Source organism: Oryzias melastigma, linkage group LG15, assembly GCF_002922805.2.
Source record: "Oryzias melastigma strain HK-1 linkage group LG15, ASM292280v2, whole genome shotgun sequence".
Taxonomy (NCBI): Eukaryota; Metazoa; Chordata; class Actinopteri; order Beloniformes; family Adrianichthyidae; genus Oryzias; species Oryzias melastigma.
In genome coordinates this window covers 20887539-20905349 of record NC_050526.1, presented here as the reverse complement: position 1 = coordinate 20905349, position 17811 = coordinate 20887539, and the positions used below count along the sequence as shown (strand labels likewise).

Here is a 17811-nt window from a genome sequence, read left to right as displayed (position 1 = left end):
GTAAACCTCAAGCAAATTTGACAAATAATTTCATAATTTTGAAAAAATATATATATTAAACTTGGAAAAAAATATTAAAAATTAAAAAAAAATGAAATTGTAAATTTGAAACTTACATAAAAAAGTTACCCCTAAAACTATTTCCAAATAAATAATCATGTTTATTTGTAACACATTCTGTTTTGTATTTTCAACTTTTGTTTTTCCATTTTTCTATTTTCTCTTTTAGTTCTCAATTTACTGTTCGAATTCAGACTTTTTAGCATCGTTGTTGGCGCCGCCTGTGTCGTAACGCCTCTGATGTGGTACAATGATCAACCATAGGTCAATAAATGAATGATAATGTTCTTCATACATCATTTCATAACAGTGTTAGACTTACATTTTTTTGTCCTTTACAAGTAAAAAAGTAATATTTGATCAAAGAAATATAATCAAATATAATCTTAAATAAAAATAAAAAAATAACTTGACTACATTAAAAACTTTGTTGGGCTGACGAGTAAGACGAATGACCTAAATACAAGCAGAAGTCTTATCTCTGCTGCTGCAGCATTCAGGTGTGGGAAAAATCTATATTGATATTGGAGAAACGAAAATCAATATGATAAGTTGTGCAAACCGTTTTTGACTTTTAGACGTTTTCCTCAGTGAAAACATTATGTCACAAGTGTGTATTTGCCAGACTTGTTTGGGCTGGATGTTCCTGGAACCTATGATTCATTTATCTAGTTGATCAGTGCAAAATTTGGCACCAAACACAGCGTTTCAACACATATTTTTTCAGGCACCAGAGCTGGACGCCTTCCAGATGATGTGTGGATCATTTTTTCAGAAACACATTTAATCTACATTTAAATGCAACAGAACTGTATGGCTCATGTAGTAAATAAAAGTAATTGTTTCTGGTTAGAAAATACTGTCAGCATTGAAGCAAACTACAGTTCTAGTTATCAGAAATGTGTCTTTTAAAAAGTCTGTGGCATAAATCCTAATAAATATATGCAGAATTGAATGTTTAAAAGCATAAAAACTGAGAAAATGTTCTTCTACCAAAACATCGTTGTTCCTTTCATGAAGAATATCACGTTACATTAACATATTTAGTACATAACACAAATCTACACAGCTTTATGACTGGAAAGGAGCAGTGAGAAGGAAAAAAATATGTATTTTTTGCTGCTTTATCACATCTCTAAGTAAAAGAGGGAAAAAAGAAAATTCTAGATTAGTGTTTACTAGTAACCACACATAAGATACTCCTCCATTTTCTATTTTTTTAATGTTTTTCAGAAATTTTTTACTTTGACAAAAAAAAAAATAATAAAAAATCCTCCTGTGGTTTTCATCTTCTAAATGTCTGACTATGTGATTTATCAGAGTTTCTCTGCAAGTTTTGCTCTTTTTTTGCCTAATTTTTGTAATATAAATACTGGTATGTACGAAAAATGTTCCTATTCTTCTCAAGTTTTATGAAGATCCATAAAAAATTGTTAAAAAAAAAAAATAAAAGGACTTTATTCTGTGGTCCAAGTTTTGAACTAGTTTTAACATTGAAATCAACATCAAAAAGCAGCAGCAGCACACTGTACCTTGATCGGCTGACCGATTCGCTGATAAGGCCTTGTTCTAAAAATCACAGGATTTTGATAGATGGAACAGCTTTATCAGTCACTTTAATCATGTTTTAGTTTTGTTCCTTCTTCCGTCTGCTTTCTGATGGCCTTCATTTCAATACCTGCAGGATTTTTTTTTGTTTTTTTCCTCCAGACTGAGTCTAGTTTGGCTCCCTGTTGGGTTCCCATGCCCAGTGTTTCCTGTGCAGATCAGTGAGCTGACCTGAACCACGCTGATCCCTCTGATGAACCCCATTCTTTGCAGATACCCACAACCACGATGCTGGACACCCCGGTGAGTCACAAGAAGTTTGTGTCTCAATGAGGGAAACGCACCCTGACACCAGCGCTGTCCTTTTAACAACTTCCTCCTCGTCTCGGGATCGGCTCCTCCGAGTGTTTTCGTGTTGCATTTTTCAGAGCAATAATGATAATAATAAAGCGACGACTAATCGGAGCACGTGGTTGAACATCTGTATTCATCTGTGTAGGTTTTCTCTCACATTCATGTTGACCCTCGCCCCTCTAGGTGTTATAGGTCCAAAACCCCTAAGCCATAAATCCTATTAGTCAAGGATTCTCTGAAGCATTATAAGTCGTCTTCCCAACTTTAATTGTTTGCATTATCACTTGTAACCTGAGAGATAACCATTTTTCCCTTTGACGTGTATTCAATCTAAATTGAACTATAAAAGTACTTTATTATAGTTCTAAAAAGTATTCCAAAGTCTTTAAAGCAACAATTAACTATATATTTTGCCTAAAATGTCTAAAATTTGATGTATTTTTGTATATAAATCAAAAGTATTAGTGCACAGAATCCCTCCTCTCTTCCTGTCACCTGGCGCTCATGTGTTACCACAGATCAGGACTGGCAGGACCAGCCAGGGAGACGGAAGTTCAGACCTCAGGGTCAGAGGTCGTGTCACTCTCGGCATGGGGGGAAATTGTGTGTTTAAGTCGTGGCCAGCGTTATGTGCCATCTCACATGTCCGTTTGTTTTCCCTCCCCTCGCTGCGAGTGTGTGGCAGTGTGTTTGAAGGAATGACCAGGAGGAATGAGAGTGATGAAGACGGGCCGCAGGTTTTCGGTCTTCCCCTTCCCCGAGTGGACTTTGTAATTAGAGATAAACGGAAAACTAGCGGCAGGACGACAAAAGTGGACGTGGATTGGATTAAAATGCTCCAAATCTATGTCAGAAAAATCTCACAGTTTAAGGTGGAAATTAGAATGTTTCCCTTATTATTAATTAAGAATAAATACTTAGAAAATCTGATTAAAAGATCCATCGTATGATGTTTTATTCAGATTTACACAAACGAATATTCCCTTTTCCAGTAACACAACTTACTACATGTTTAACCCTTTAACTGCCTGCTCAACCAAACAGTGGGAAACATTCAGAACATTTTTTTTAAATATTGATTGTGTGTTTTACTCACCAATGTACGGAGCCCCTAAAGGGAAATTGAAGAAAAAAAATTGAAGAAAACCATTTTTTTTTTCCAAAATTGAAATAATAAAAAGAAAAGAATTCTGGTTGGTAACTGATGCGCACCAGAGAGTGACAGAACTTTTTTTTCTAACTACTTTAATTTTTAGAAAAAACAAGTTCTAGTTAGTCACCAGAACTTGTTTTTTACTTCATTTGTTTACAGAGCCCCTAAGTATTTTTAGAAAAAAAAAATTACTTCAATATATATTTTTTCACATTTATGTCTCTTTAGGGGTTCCGTACCAAGGCAATAAGCAGCAGAAAAAAAATGCTTTATTTTGGTATCAAACGCGAGCTATTTCAAATATCATTGATATTCTTTTCTAAAATTTCCTGTCTCTCTGTATCCCCGTTCCACAAAGCAGGAGCTGTCAATTTATGTGAACATTTAATTATTAAAACATGGAAAGGGTCACACGAATCCATCGTGTTTGCAACTTTATTTTTGTGAGATTGTGTGAAGAATCTGTCGCCATATATTATGCAGAGCGGGTTGGTACAACTGTCTTCATAAATCCATATTTAGAGGAACACTCCTGGTTGTGTCTGTAAACAGCAGCTTTATGCTAATCTGAAGTCAAAAGCTCTTCTTCAGGTTCCTCACTGCCTCTTTTCTCCCGCAAAGAAATTCTCCAAACATGTATGTCCATATATGACGATTTGATATTCATCTGGGTCCAGATCTGGACTGAGGTTAGTGACCACTGCTCTAAAACTTCCAAAGAAGTGTTTCAGGACAAACAAACAACTTTTTAAAGATATTTTTTAAATACAAAAAAATAAAAACAGAATTTGTACTAATGCTGTAAAGCATTCACACAATAATTGTGTGAATAATAGTAAAATAATTGTGATTCTCCTGCTCCTTTCCGTACGATTTTTGGTACGTAAAAGCTCAATCACACTTTGGTATCAAAACGTTCAGCTCATTCAGACATTACTGCTTATACTTTTAATATTCATAAACTTTGTAGTTTTTGAAATATTGACCAAAATATGAATGAAATGAGTGATAAATTGTTAAAATTCTTACAGACACCATTCAAACTTAAAATGTTCAGTAACTACTGGGTTTTTAGGGAAATTTGGAAATTGGCTTTTAATTAAGCAACATGCTAGCTGTTTTTAGCTAATTTTAAAATGTTTTCAGTTTTTTATACTAATTATCTAATGACAAATTAGCTAATATTTTAAAAATATGCTAGCTTTTTTGGCAGAATTAGACTGTTTTTAAGTTCTTGTGGCTAATTTAAAGATTAGCAAACATTTTAACATGCTAGCCTTTTTTGGCAAAATTAGACTGTTCTTAAGTACTTTAGGCTGATATAAAGTTTGGCTAATATTTTAACATTATGCTAGGTTTTTGGCAGAATTCAACCGTTTTTAAGTACTTTAGGCTAATTTGAGGTTTAGTTAATATTTTAATATAATGCTAGATTTCCTGGCAAAATTAGACTGTTTTCAAGTTCTTTAGGCTAATTTAAAGTTTAACTAATATTTAAACAGGATGCTAGCCTTTTTGGTAGAATTAGACAGTTTTTAAGTTTATTTAGGCTAATTTTGGAGTTTAGCTTATATTTTAACATTATGGGGTTTTTTTTGCAAAATTAAACTGTTGTGAAGTTCTCTAGACTAATTTAACGTTTAGCTAATATTTTAACATTATGCTAGCTTTTTTTGGCAGAATTAAACTGTTTTTAAGTTCTTTAAGCTAATTTGGAGTTTAGCTAATATTTTAACAATATGCTAGCTTTTCTGGCAAAATTGGACTGTTTTTAAGTTCTTTAGGCTAATATTTTAACTTGCATTTTAGTAGTATGCCAGCTGTTTTAGCAAAATGAAGAACATTTTAGTTCAGTGGCTAATTTGTCATTTAGCTAATATTTTGGCAAGCTTTTAGCTAAAAGCTTCTGCATTTTTAGCCACCAGTTTCGGCATTTTCAGCTATTAGCTCTAGCATCTTTGGCATATATTCAGCTTACAGCCTTCACACTTGCCTTTTTTTACAGGTAATGTTATATATCTATTTTCAAATTAAATTAGAATGGCACTAAAGAGGACACTTTACTTCCTCCTTTTGAAGTCAAAGCCTCATTACATTTTTTCCAGTTCAGCCCCCAGTCTAACACCTGACAGTAGGTCTACAGGTTAAGCATAGCATTATCTCTAAATGCTGCCAAGTAGAGCAGTGCCCTCTTTAATCTTTGCTGCTGATGCGCAACTGATCTCTGCCTAAACAGTGATTACACTGATGTGTCAAACTGCTGGACATAAATGAAGTCATGTTTCTCAGCTTTCCCACACATTAACAGACCTTTTTCTTTTGTGTTTTTACATGTAAAGTCTGAACGAGCTGCAGTCGAATAAACCAAGAGCCACTGCGCCGGGCATCCCACGTGTAAGAAGGCTTTGGGAAGATTAATTTAAAAAAATGTCGTCCTAATTGGGGTTTTATTTGAGAGTACTGAATGAATTGCAGCACATAGTTTGTAGACGTTCAGCGGAGCTGCTAGGAGCCCGATTCTTGGGCTGGTTGTGTTGCCAGGCAACCTACAGGGGTCATCAGAGGAGAGAGAAGTTCTGATTATGATCATTATATGGTAAATAGGATGTCAACAAGGTGTTTCCTTGACACTTTGTGGGGTAAAAGAAGGAAGGTGCAGAAATGAACACCCCCTTCTCAACCAGACCTCTAATCTCTCCTTTCATGTCCCTTCTGCTCTGAAGGGTCTCTGCTTTGGCTGCCATGTGCTGGTCCGCCCGGGCTGCCACTTCTTACTTGCAGGTGGGCTGAGTATCCTGGCAGGCATGTGTTTATAAAACCTACTTGTTTGGGCACAATACTTGAACTAACTTCTTTTGAGCGAACAGTGTGAATCTGTGCAAAGCCTTTTCCCAAAGTCCTTTGGAAGGCGACGGCCCATTGAGAGAGCAGAAGAAGGGATTACCTTCCTCGACAGTGGTGCATTTCCGAGAGGGCTGATCAGCTCTGCATTCATTGTTAAATCGAGCAAAGGAAGGCCTTAGAGGAGTGAAAGGATCCAAATAGGTGGGTGCAAAGAGAAAACAGCCACAGGAAGCCTTTGCACAGACAACCCAAAGTTTTCCCAACATTTCTTTCCCCCACTCCCAAGGAGGTGCGGCGTGAAAAAGGAGATTAGCATACAAAATTAGAGGCAGGGTGATTTTTAAGGGCATCTTGCCTCATGCCCTCCACCCCCACGGCCTTCTCTGTCTGGACAAAGTTAATTAAACTAGTATTAAACAGCAAAGAAACTTCCAAGCGCTCTGCGAGGATTACCATGATGAAGGGGAGATTGGGAGGTATTTGTTGAGGCGTAATTGAGAAAGACGTGATGGAAGAAAAAGTACGCTGGAAAGCTTTCCTTTCTTTCTGCTTGACCCTAAAGTAGCTCAACCCTCTTGGGAGCAATGTGAAGGCAGACGCGGTGTTTACTTCAAACCACGAGGTATTGATACCTCAAAGAGCGTGTCAAAGAAGGACGAGCACTTTCTTCAGGCTGAATGATAAACGTGATTAAAGGATTTATTATGCTTTCATTACATTTTAATAGAAAAGAAACAACAACAACAAAAAGGCAACTAAAACAAAGCAAAACTAGAAAACGCTGTGCAATAAATTAACAATGTACAGTACAAAGTGCTTCTTTTTATGTACAATTAAATACATCAAGAGGGTTAAGGTCAGGGAGAGCCACGTGATTCCCAAAAAGGTTCTATCCTAAAACTTACCAGAGGAAGTTGAAATATCCAGAACTTGATGGATTTTAAAAAATGAGTTTGAGATTTAATGTCATTTCTTCAACTTTTAAGGTTTTCTTTTATTCTTTTAAATGAATTTGTGGAAAAATCTTTTCAAAAAGCTGTGAAAAATATAAAAATAGATCTTAAATATATTTTAATTTCTTCTAAATCTGGCTTTATTTTTACCCCCGTTATTCCAAAAACCTTAATAAAGGCTTTTTTTATTGTATTTCATCTGGGACAAACATTTTCTTCAGGGCTGTATCTTTGCAGGAGCACATATTGAAGATGTTCAGTGCTTCTTCCGCAGTCTCAGGTTCTTTCTGCGTCCGGTGGCGCTCTCGTTTCGACCCCTCTGACCTCCCTTTTTCACACAAAAGTATTTGGTCACTGTTTTTCGGCACTGCTCACACTTCACCGCGCAGCACCAGTGGAATTTGCAATTGCAGCTGGACACCATCTCGGCCTTGCGCTCCTCCACAGCCAGCCCGCACTCTCCGCATAACCTCTTGCAGCTCCGCTTCTCCCACTTGCTCAAGTTCTTGCCCTTCTTCAGGCACTCGCGGCCCTCCGTGCCCGGCAACCCCAAGGTGTGGTTCTCCACGCAGTAATCGGGGGAGTCTTCGAGGTGGACCAGCTCCTTGCGGGAGATGGAGCTGAAGGTCTCAGCGATGGCTCCTCGACTGGCTGCGCTGTTGCCCGCTCCTCGCAGGAGGTCCACTTTCAGCGCCCGGTGGTACTTCTCCTTCAGGTAGTTCCCCACTTCTCTGAACTCCGGCAGCTGCAGCCAACAGGTCTGAGTGGTACAACTTCCTGACACGCCGTGACACTTGCACGTCCTCTGCATGGTCCCTTTAACAGCCTGCAGACACCAAAAATGGAAACTTAAATCGAAAATAGTTTGTGCAGTTGATTTAAAAAAAAAAAAAAGCTTAAAAAGACATTTTTATTATCTCTGCAAAAATAGGACTGCCACGATTAGTCGACTAATCGACTATTAAAATAGTCAATGACTAATTTAATTGTCTATCAGTCATTACTTTATATTATATGTAGTCAGAGTGTAGTAACGTTATAATGGCATTCTGTTAGCTTTGTGGGCTATCTTGGCATCTATTAAGGTTTATTAGGCTATTTTGGCTAATTTTGGCTACTTTAGGAATTTTTCATTTGTTTAGGCTAATTTAGAGTTTAGCTAATATTTCAGCTACATGCTAGCTATTTTAGCTAATTTAGGTTTTTTTTCATTTGTTTAAGCTATTTTGGAGTTTAGCTAATATCTCAGCTACATGCTAGCTGTTTTGGCTAACTTAGGCTTTTTTCCAGTTTTTAGGCTAATTTCACATTAAACTAATATTTTTAGCTGGCTATCAGCTTCAGCTTTTTCAGTAAGATGTTTCTTCCTACTGTTTTTTTAATGTATTTTTGTTTTGTTTTGTAAGCATCTTTGAGTATCTTTTAAAACCGCTATATGAATAAAATACAATTTAAACGTATTTTTTTCAGTTTTTAGGCTATTTTGGGGTTCAGCTATTATTTCACCTGCATGCTAGCTGTTTTGGCTAACTTTGGCTTTTTTTCAGTATTTTAGGCTAATTTCGCATTTAACTAATATTTTATATGGCTATTAGCTTTAGCTTTTTCAGCTATTAGCTTTAGCGTTTTCCGCTATTAGCTTCAGCATTTTCAGCTATCAGCACTGGCATCTTCCTTGGCCAAATTCAGCTTACAGCATTCACACTAGAATTATCGCAGATAATGCTATATATCATTTTTAGTTAGTTTAAAGCTAATGGTGGTTAAGATGTGTGCTTTACATCGAGTTTGCGCATGACCCTATTAGTCGACTAATCTGAGAAAATAACCGATGATTAGTTGACTATTAAAATAATCGTTTGTGGCAGCACTCCTGCAAAAGTGGTACAAGCCAGCCTGTGAAACCCCTGTGATTGATGTGTTGTCAAATTAAGAAATTGTATTCAAATGGTTTTCCAGTTAAGTGAAAAAAAGGGATGAATATGTTGAATAGAGGATAGCTTCAAGGTCCACTGCCGACTTTATGTGTCGTCCCCAATGTTTCCTGACTTTAGCAAACACAAAACAGCTGTTGCTTGAAAAGGAGTGTCTTCTTTTAGCGAGCGAGGGGAGGAATTCTCTCTGCCGAGGTGATGCTGAATCAAAGTATCACATTGAGCTGCATTGTCCTGGCAGAATAAATAGGAGTATTTATTTAGCATGTTCATTATCAACATGTTTTCTTCTGTTCGAGTACCCAATGGAGAGTCCTATTGAGCCGAGAAATATAAAAAAAGTTTTTTTTCTCTCTTTCTATTCCCATTTTTTTCTGTTACAATGATGCTCCAGGTGCCATGGGGATCCCGGAGCTCAACAGGGGGGTGCAGAGGCACCATAAACAAAGAGCACTTCAGCTGCACGCCTGTGGTCTCCTCAGACTCCCTTGGGGCCAAACAAAGACCAAAATAAATGTGGGATCCTTATTGCAAGAATAAAACTAAACACTTATTTTAAGAAAGCAGAAGAATACAGAATGCTGTGCAAAGTCTGGCTCCCCAGGACCTTTAATTAAGCTTGCACCAGCGATCCTGAGATTCTTGAGTTGAGGTTTTGTCATAAGGTGCATTCAGCACTGGTAAATAGGCCCTTCTGGTACACCGAACACACTGTTGTTATTATTAAGGACGAGTGGCACCTCACTTATAGCAGTGTGAAAGGGATGCTTGGGTGGCACACTCAGGAAAATCCTGAGCAGGGGGAAAAAAATGATTCAAAAGCTGCTTTACATCCTGCAATCAGTTGGAGGGCCGCAGCAGATTTTCCAAATTTTAGCCACCCAGTTTAAGTGCTCAAAACGAACGCACAGGCACTGGATCATTGTGTAATATATCTTCTTTTTTTGGCTTACTGTACCTTGCGGCCAGCCTCGTTGTTGTGCAGATTCATAGCCGCGCGAGCATCCTGACCCGTCTCCAAAGCGTCGACAAACTGTTTCGAAATGGCCTCACCGAAGCCGACATTGTCGCTGCAGCCGCCCCAGAGCCAACCGTGACCACCTACGAGGACAGAAACGAGAAAATGAACGCTCACAACGTTGATGTAAATGTGCAAACTTTGAGCTTTTGCGCTAACCTCGCTGTCCGTTCCTGCTGTCATCACAGCCACAGTTGTCAAAGTCTCCCAGGCTGCAGTTCCTGGTCAGGGTGTACATGACCCCCGCAGAACTAATGGCGTGGACAAACGCAGCTTCTCGGTTCGCTACCAACACAGAAACTGGTTATAAGTCTAAGAAATGAATAGAAATGATCCTGTTTCTCTTTATCATTCCTTATTTATTCTTCCGTACGTTATTTGATTTGCAAAAACTCAAGCAACCTTTGAACAATTTCTGCAATCTTGATATCAAATCGTTCAGCTTGTTAAAGACATTACTCCTTGTACTTTTTGTATTCGTACATTTTACAGTTTTAAAGATTTTACACAATTTATGCTACTTTTCAGCCCCATTGAAAATGATTTTTTTCAAATTTATGCCACAGCATTTTCGGAACATCCATGCTTTTACTTGTGACATTTTTGAAAATGTACACACATTTTGCTATTCTTTTTTTCCGCGTAATTCTTCAAATATTTGTACACTTATTAATATAGCCCAAAATCACAAAGAAAATGTGCATAATTTCTGCAAATTATAAAACTTTGGTATAAAAATGTTCAGCAAGTTAAGGACAATTCTACTAAGGTTTTTATGGCTAATTTAGTTTGGCTAACATTTTAGCAACATGCTAACTTTTTTTGTGCTAATTTAGCATCTAGTGAGGTTTTGTAAGCTACCATGGAGCTAAGCTTGTATTTTGACAACGTGCTGGATTTTTTTTTTTTTTTTTTTTTGGCTAGTTTAGCATCTACTTAGATTTTTTTAGGCTTTCTTGAGTTTAATATTCAAGCAACATGCTAACGTTTTTGGGTAATTTGGCATCTAATGGGGTCTTGTAAGCTACCATGGAACTAAGCTAGTATTTTGGCAACGTGCTAGCTTTCTTTGGGCAATTTTAGCATCTACTTAGGTTTTTTAGGCTTTCTTGAGTTTAGCTAATATTCAAGCAACATGCTAACGTTTTTGGGTAATTTGGCATCTAGGGCTTTTGTGAGCTACTATGAAGATAAGCTAGTATTTTAACAAAGTGCTATTTTTTTGGCTTATTTGGCATCTACTGAGATTTTTTTGGGCTAATTCTGAGTTAAGCTATTATCTTAGCAACATATTAGCTTTTTCTGGCTAATTTGGCATCTACTGAGGTTTTTGGGGGATTTTCTGAGTCAAGCTAACAATTGCTATTTGCTTTTTTTTTATGAAATTCTTCAAATTCTTTGTGCACTCTCTTTAAATTATGCAAGTTTGATATCAAAATATTTAGCATGTTCATGACATTATTCAGCCATCAAAATACATTTCTTGACCAAACAGCTTCAGCATCAGCAACCGCATTTAGCAAAAGCCTTCACACTGGCATTATCCCAGGTAATGCAACTTTCCTAGATAAAACTTCCTGTTTTTAGTGACTGAATCTTTCTCTTTTAATGTATTTTATTGTGTAGTTGTAAATTGTATCATGAAAAATTCTTGTTTTAATGTATGAATGTTGCATTACAATTGTCATTGTACCAATGTTTTTACCACTTAGCTCTTTAAGACAAATGTTATTTTTTAAATTAAAAGTGCTTAAAAATGTCTACACTTTCTTTTAACTTAATAAACCCAGTTTTGACACACCAAACATCCTCCATTCCTTCTCCTTTTAACTTTTAAATGCTATTTATCTTTCGCTGTAAATTGCAGATGATCTCTCCAGTGATCTGACACACATTTTCATGCACTTAAGCTACAAACTAACAGAAGCAGAAAGCCACATTCGATCTGCCTCACCGCTGCGCAGGCTGCTGTGAGTGGACAGCTGGAGACCTCTCTCGGGGCAGTTCCAGCGGTCCCATGCAAACTGGTGTTTGCATTCTTCTATGCCACTCTGAGCTCCTGCCGCCACGCTGCTGGAGTAGATCAGGTAGGCCTGAAGCAGCACCAAAACAGACACAACATGAGGCCTGGTTTATTGTAATTGGAAACAATTATATTCCATGTTATTATTTTGTATTTTGGGTGGAATTTTATTCTAGAATGTTTGGATTGGGGCTTCGAGTCGAACAGATTTAAATCAGCAAATACTTGAAATAAATAAATTTAATTGAAGCATTTCCAAAGCAAATGATAGAATTTAGTTGTAATACCTTGAGCTCATCCTTTATTTTTCCAACTATTTTGATCAAAATGTGATCAAAAATTGTGGGAAGTGAGAAAAGGTTTGTCAATTTTTTAAAACACTTTTTTCAAACATCACCATCACTTCAGAGTTTTCTGGGATCACAAGGAATTACTGAGCGTTTTCCAAGCGGCGAGCTCTGTCCTTGGCTTTCACCTGCTGATTTGCTGCTTCTTCAGACTGTGTGAATGATAATATAACTAATATGTCTCAAGTGGCCTTCAGGGAGATGGAGTACCACCTCTTTCACAGGGGTCTGGCTCGCTAATGATGACCACCCACTACAGCATTGCCTGCCTTTGCTTCTTAACACATTCAACCCTTGGATACACAGAACCCCTGAATAAGGTCAAGTGTACCTAAGGGAGGGGGGGAGAAATCACAAAAGACCAAGAATATCATTGATTTAAGGCAATTGTTGCACGCAGACAGGTACCAAAGCTTGTCAATACATTTGAGTTGCGATAACATCGCAGGCTTCTCTGCTCCGCTTTTTTTTTTTTTTTTTCCAAAGAGAAGAGAAGAGATCAAAAGAAAAATGGCTTACCTTGGGTCCAGTCATCAAGAAATTATTCACTGACCTGGAAAAGGGAAAGGGAGACAGCTTATTCACTCAAGAAAGCTCAGTGTCCTTCACAAATTCCTTGGCTAACATCTCTCATTAGTGCACTTTGAAACATGGTAAAGTGGGTCACAAATGGGAAGATTTCAGAAACCCTGCTGAAAATGTCATTTTTTTTGTCTACCATTTTGCAGCAGAGAATGTAAAATTAAAAAAAAATGCATAAATGTAGATTTATTTACTGTTTTGATTGTTACTTATAGTTTTAAAATGTTCTTTTATGGTGCATAAAGCAATTATATTTGGAAATATTTTATTTCAATCAAGAAAAAATAACCTAAAGAAGACAAACAACAGAAATATATCAAACTTGTGATAATTAGTCATGAAAATATTGTAAAATATCTCATATGACGCATTGAAACCATTAAATATTAAGTTTGTAACAATTATTTTAATTAATTGCTCTAAAGGGAGTGGAAGAAAGTAATCCCACCCCTATTTTGCTCTATTTAACTTTGATTTTTTTTTTACATTTTTTGTACATATCATAACATAAAATGTCCCTTTGCTTTAAATTGATGCTTTTTTCTCTTAAATTAATCTTGTTTATCCAAAAAATATTGTTTTTTGAAAGGCATTCCACTGGTTTAAACCTTGTGCATAAGTGTAATCAAGTTGCATTTGATTTAAAAAAAAAAAAAAAAAAAAAAAAAAGTGGGTAAAACTTACCAGCAGCAGCAAGACCTCATGTGCGTCAGCAGAAGAAAGATGTAGTATGGAGCTTCCCAGTGCAGGAACATCCTGACAGGTAAAAGTGCTTGTAGACTGCGCAAAGATGGAGAGCAAAATGCGCGGCATGAAACTTCACGAGGAGCTATCAAGATTAAAGGAGGGGGCTCTGAAATGGAGCTGCTCTCGTCCCAACAAGAGATTATCTGCTTAATTAAAGATTTTCCCCCCTGCTTAGTCTCCCGGCCAATCAGAGGTATTGCACCAAAGAGAGACTGAAATGATCAAAAGGGCACCCTGGGCCCTCAGGGCCGGGCGACGGTGGGCTCCCAGCCTCCATGCAGGAGCGGAGGAAGATCCGCTTAATCCTGCAGGAAAAGTGTAACACAGATCCCCGTGGTTGGTTTTTACGCACAGAACTGAGGCTGATAGCGAGGGATCAGAAAAAGATAAGTCTTGTCAGGAGATGGTTTGATGGGGTTGCGGAAGTTAACCCGAAAGTCTTTGATGTTGAGGAAATTATTTGTCCGTTTTTTAAAGGTGATTGAATCAGCGCGTAAAGCCAGGAAACACGGGGACCATTACTCAACGCATGTCTTTTGATCGCGCACTTTTACGCATCAACCTGATCCAGCGGGTAAATGATTTTAAAACGTTTGTTTGCTGCTGATCACCTGGTGCAGGGAGATACTAAAACTCCAAGGGCGTTGAGTCCGAATCCAGCCTTGATTTTAACTTTTTTTCAAATTTTGATTTTTTTTTTCATTTTTTTTGCGAAATAAATAGCGATGGATGCACACGGTGAAATCCAAACTATTGACCAGATATGGATGCATTGCATCACTAATCCACGGATTAATATTCCCCAACAATCCAGTCTGCAACTTTCAACACTTACAGAGACATTCAGGTAGATTTCTGAGTGACAAAAACGTCTTTAAAACACTTATTTTTATAGTATTGTTACTTGTATGATGATGATGATGATTTTTTTCATAAATAAAACATAAACATAAAGAATTAATAGTATTTTCTTTCAAAATATGATCTAGTTTTTAATCTTTTGGCATGCTTCCTTTCAAAATAAAAGACCACAACTTATCATCATTGCTGCAAATAGTAGATGGAGAAATGACGTGATAAAAAAAACACATAAGTTGACCATTTTTGGTGGATGTCAGCCAGAAATTTGTATATCCCTTACCATATCTTTTGAACCATCGTGTGTGCTTAATATTTGTTTAAATAAAAACTTAAATACTTAAATGTGCCTTAAATCTTTTTGTGCTCCAACTGATTTTCTGATCACACAAAATTCTATCTAAACATTTTTAATTCATCTTGTGACAGACTGTCCTATATATTTATTGGGAATGACTTAATTAACGTTTTGACTTGGATTTTTTTTTTTATCTTACTACTTACTTACATTTTCCTTTACAGTTACTTTTTAAAATAAAAGAAAAAACTTTAGCCTGAATGGAAAGGTAAAAGATCCCATGTGGCTCCAGAGCCTCTAGGTCTCACCTCGTATGTCTTTTTCCATTGGCTCATGCTTTTTTGTAATCTTCTTTTTAAGGAAAAAAGTTATTTGAAGGTGGAAAACATACAAGGGATTTTTTTTCTTTCTTACTTTTTATTGAAATGTGAATAGAAATGGCAGTAAAGGAAAAAAAGTACAATAAATGTAAAATATTATGTAAAATTTAATAATATGATTCCCTAACAAGCTTATTAACACATTAACAAACATTATTAATGTGTTTATAGGTTATTAGTAAGATATTTATTAGCACAATAAGCTGAATAAAGTTTATTAACACACTTAGTAAGATTCATTACTGTCTAAAGTGAGACTATTGTCTATAAAGACCAATAAACTGCTATAAGCTTAAAAAGTGTGTTAACTATCTTTTTCAACATTATATTGAGTATTTTGCAGCACCACATCTAAAATGATACCAACTATTCTGTCATTTTTGTCATAAAATAAATTAAGTCTACAAAAAAGTTCTCAACAGTAAAAATCTTTTAGCCTAAGTTGTATATTTTGTCAAAAAAGAATAATTAGTTTTATGTGTGAACTATTGTGTAAACAAAATTTAAATGTAAATGTTTGTGAAATTATTAAAGGATCAAACAGAAAATAATTTATAAGTATTTAGAAATGTCTAAAAAATACACAAAAAACTTGGTTTCTAAAAATGGTTTCTAAGGTCACTAATTACTAATTAGACCGTATTTAGATTATTTAATTATTAAAACAGTATAATTCCCTAATTAAAGGCTTTACCAATGAATGAAATGAATTCTGCAACATTTATTTATTAGTTTTTTGTTTGTTTGTTTTGACTTGTCTTGTCCAACAGAGGAATAATTAAACAAATTTTGCTTTAAATGTATGTATACATTCTTTAGCTTTTACATTTTTTTTAAAACTATTTTACTTTATTTAGAGAAACCAAAGTTATTCCAAATTATTTACAAACCAAGAAGTTTAAAATAAAGGCTTTGTTCTTAAGGCTTACCGGTAAGTTTAGGGGAGAAGTGGAAATTTTACATGTAAATGTACAGTTAAAGTAATAATTTCAGTTTGATTGAACAAGATATCGAGACATTCTTTCTATCCAGATTCTTGGAGGATAAAATACTAAAGTTTAACATCCCAAATCAGAGATCCAGACCGTCTTGACTGTACAGAAGAGACATGAGTTTATTCTTTAAAATTCAAGAGCGTGCTGTAACGTCTTCTTTTCGACAGTCGGCATGTCCAGGCAAAAAAAATAAAAAGATCAGGAGGGAGAGCGAGCCAGAGGCCAGAAGCCGATGTCTGCAGGGGGAGAGAGGAGAAGGGAGGAGCCAGAGAGAAGGTGCAGCTGCAGAGATGGAGAGACAAATCTTTCTGCTGCTTATTGTAAATAAATGATGGGATCTGTGCATTTGTCTCTCTGTATTTCTGTGACTGGATCACAAGTCTTCAAGTGTAAAAAGCTGGAAATTTTTATCGTTTATCTATAACTCCAAATGTTCCAACATCTTGGTTGATCAGAACAAAACTGGTTCTGTTTAGTTTAGCTGTGTCATCATAAATATGATCTATTTTAGTTCAGCTGTGTTATTATAGATACTCACCGGTCCAAGATTGATACAGAACGTCAAGCATAATGAAAAGTGAGGTCTGCAGCCCTGAACTGATGATAAAAAATATCTATTCATTAAAGTCAAATTGGAACCTTTAACTCACATGTGTCAAAGTAAAGGCCCGGGGGCCGGATTCGGCGGCTCTCTGGGTAATTCTATCCGGCCCTCCAGATCATTTTATTTTATTGTTATTAATGGCCCAATGTTATCTTACGCTTATTTCTAACTTGTATAATTTTGACAAAATATATTTTAATGGAGAGTAAAATATGAAAGTTATTTAAGTTTTAAGTTGATTTATTCTAGAATAATATTCCTGCCTTTTCATTATTAATAATTATGTTAAAAAGTCACGGTTTTAAGGCTTTAAAAAAATTGCGTTTTTCCACCTTTTTGGACTATTTTGGCATTTACTAAGATTTTTAGGCTATTTTGGAGTTTAGCTAATATTTCAGCTACATGCTAGCTGTTTTGGCTAATTTAGGCTTTTTAAAAAAGTTTTTTAGGCTGTTTTAGAGTTAGGCTAATATTTACATGCTAGCTGTTTTGGCTAATTTGGGCATTTTTTTCAGTTTTTTAGCCTATTTTGAAGTTTAGCTATTTTTTTCAGCTACATGTTAGCTGTTTTTGCTAAACTAAGATTTTTTGGTTTGTTTTTTAGGCTAATTTGGCATTTAGCTAATATTTTAGCGAGCTATCAACTTCAGCATCTTCAGCTATCAGCACTATCATCTTCAGCAGCTACATTCAGCTTACAGCATTCACACTAGCATTATTGCAGGTAATGCTATACATCTATCTTATAATTATGTAAAAAAGTTACATTTTTATAGTAGTTTTAGAGTGTTCAATAAAAGTTTTTCCTGTTAGCCCGCGACCTAAGTGTGTTTTTTATTTTGTGCAACAGAAACCCCTGTTTTTACTGCAAATATTTCTTTCAAAAAGTTACAATTTGCCTGGATAATGTATATAATTAGGCTGAATATCTCTTTAAAGGCAGCTGCTTTTAAAGCCAACTCTGCAGATTCCAGGGCGGGTGCCTGAATGGCTTCAGAGGGCGGTGTGAGCGGCCGCACTGAGGTGCTGCATGCCACCAGGAGAGTGGCCCGACAGTTGGTAGCCAATAGGACAATTTCTTAAACAAATAATAAAAAAAAAGGTGTAAAAACC

At 36.2% G+C, this 17811-nt stretch overlaps 1 protein-coding gene and 1 long non-coding RNA gene across 4 annotated transcripts; one reads left to right on the top strand and one right to left on the bottom strand.

Moving 5' to 3' along the window:
- On the top strand, window positions 1–16517 carry LOC112161389. 3 transcript variants are annotated; one of them, XR_004949135.1, is made up of 3 exons: window positions 1–1911; window positions 11732–11951; window positions 16262–16517. It is a non-coding gene; the product is annotated as an uncharacterized LOC112161389 (long non-coding RNA). The 3 variants fall into 3 exon arrangements; XR_002921872.2 differs by lacking the exon at window positions 1–1911 and adding an exon at window positions 7498–7627; XR_002921871.2 differs by lacking the exon at window positions 1–1911 and adding an exon at window positions 10655–11413.
- Window positions 6634–15153, bottom strand: wnt8b (wingless-type MMTV integration site family, member 8b). The gene is made up of 6 exons (XM_036215401.1): window positions 13501–15153; window positions 12754–12787; window positions 11819–11957; window positions 10024–10149; window positions 9805–9947; window positions 6634–7738 (listed from the first exon to the last, which is right to left on the bottom strand). Exons 1-6 carry the CDS (start codon window positions 13569–13571, stop codon window positions 7169–7171), a joined length of 1083 nt encoding a protein of 360 aa, XP_036071294.1. The 5' UTR covers window positions 13572–15153; the 3' UTR covers window positions 6634–7168.
- Window positions 16518–17811: the final 1294 nt, after the last annotated feature.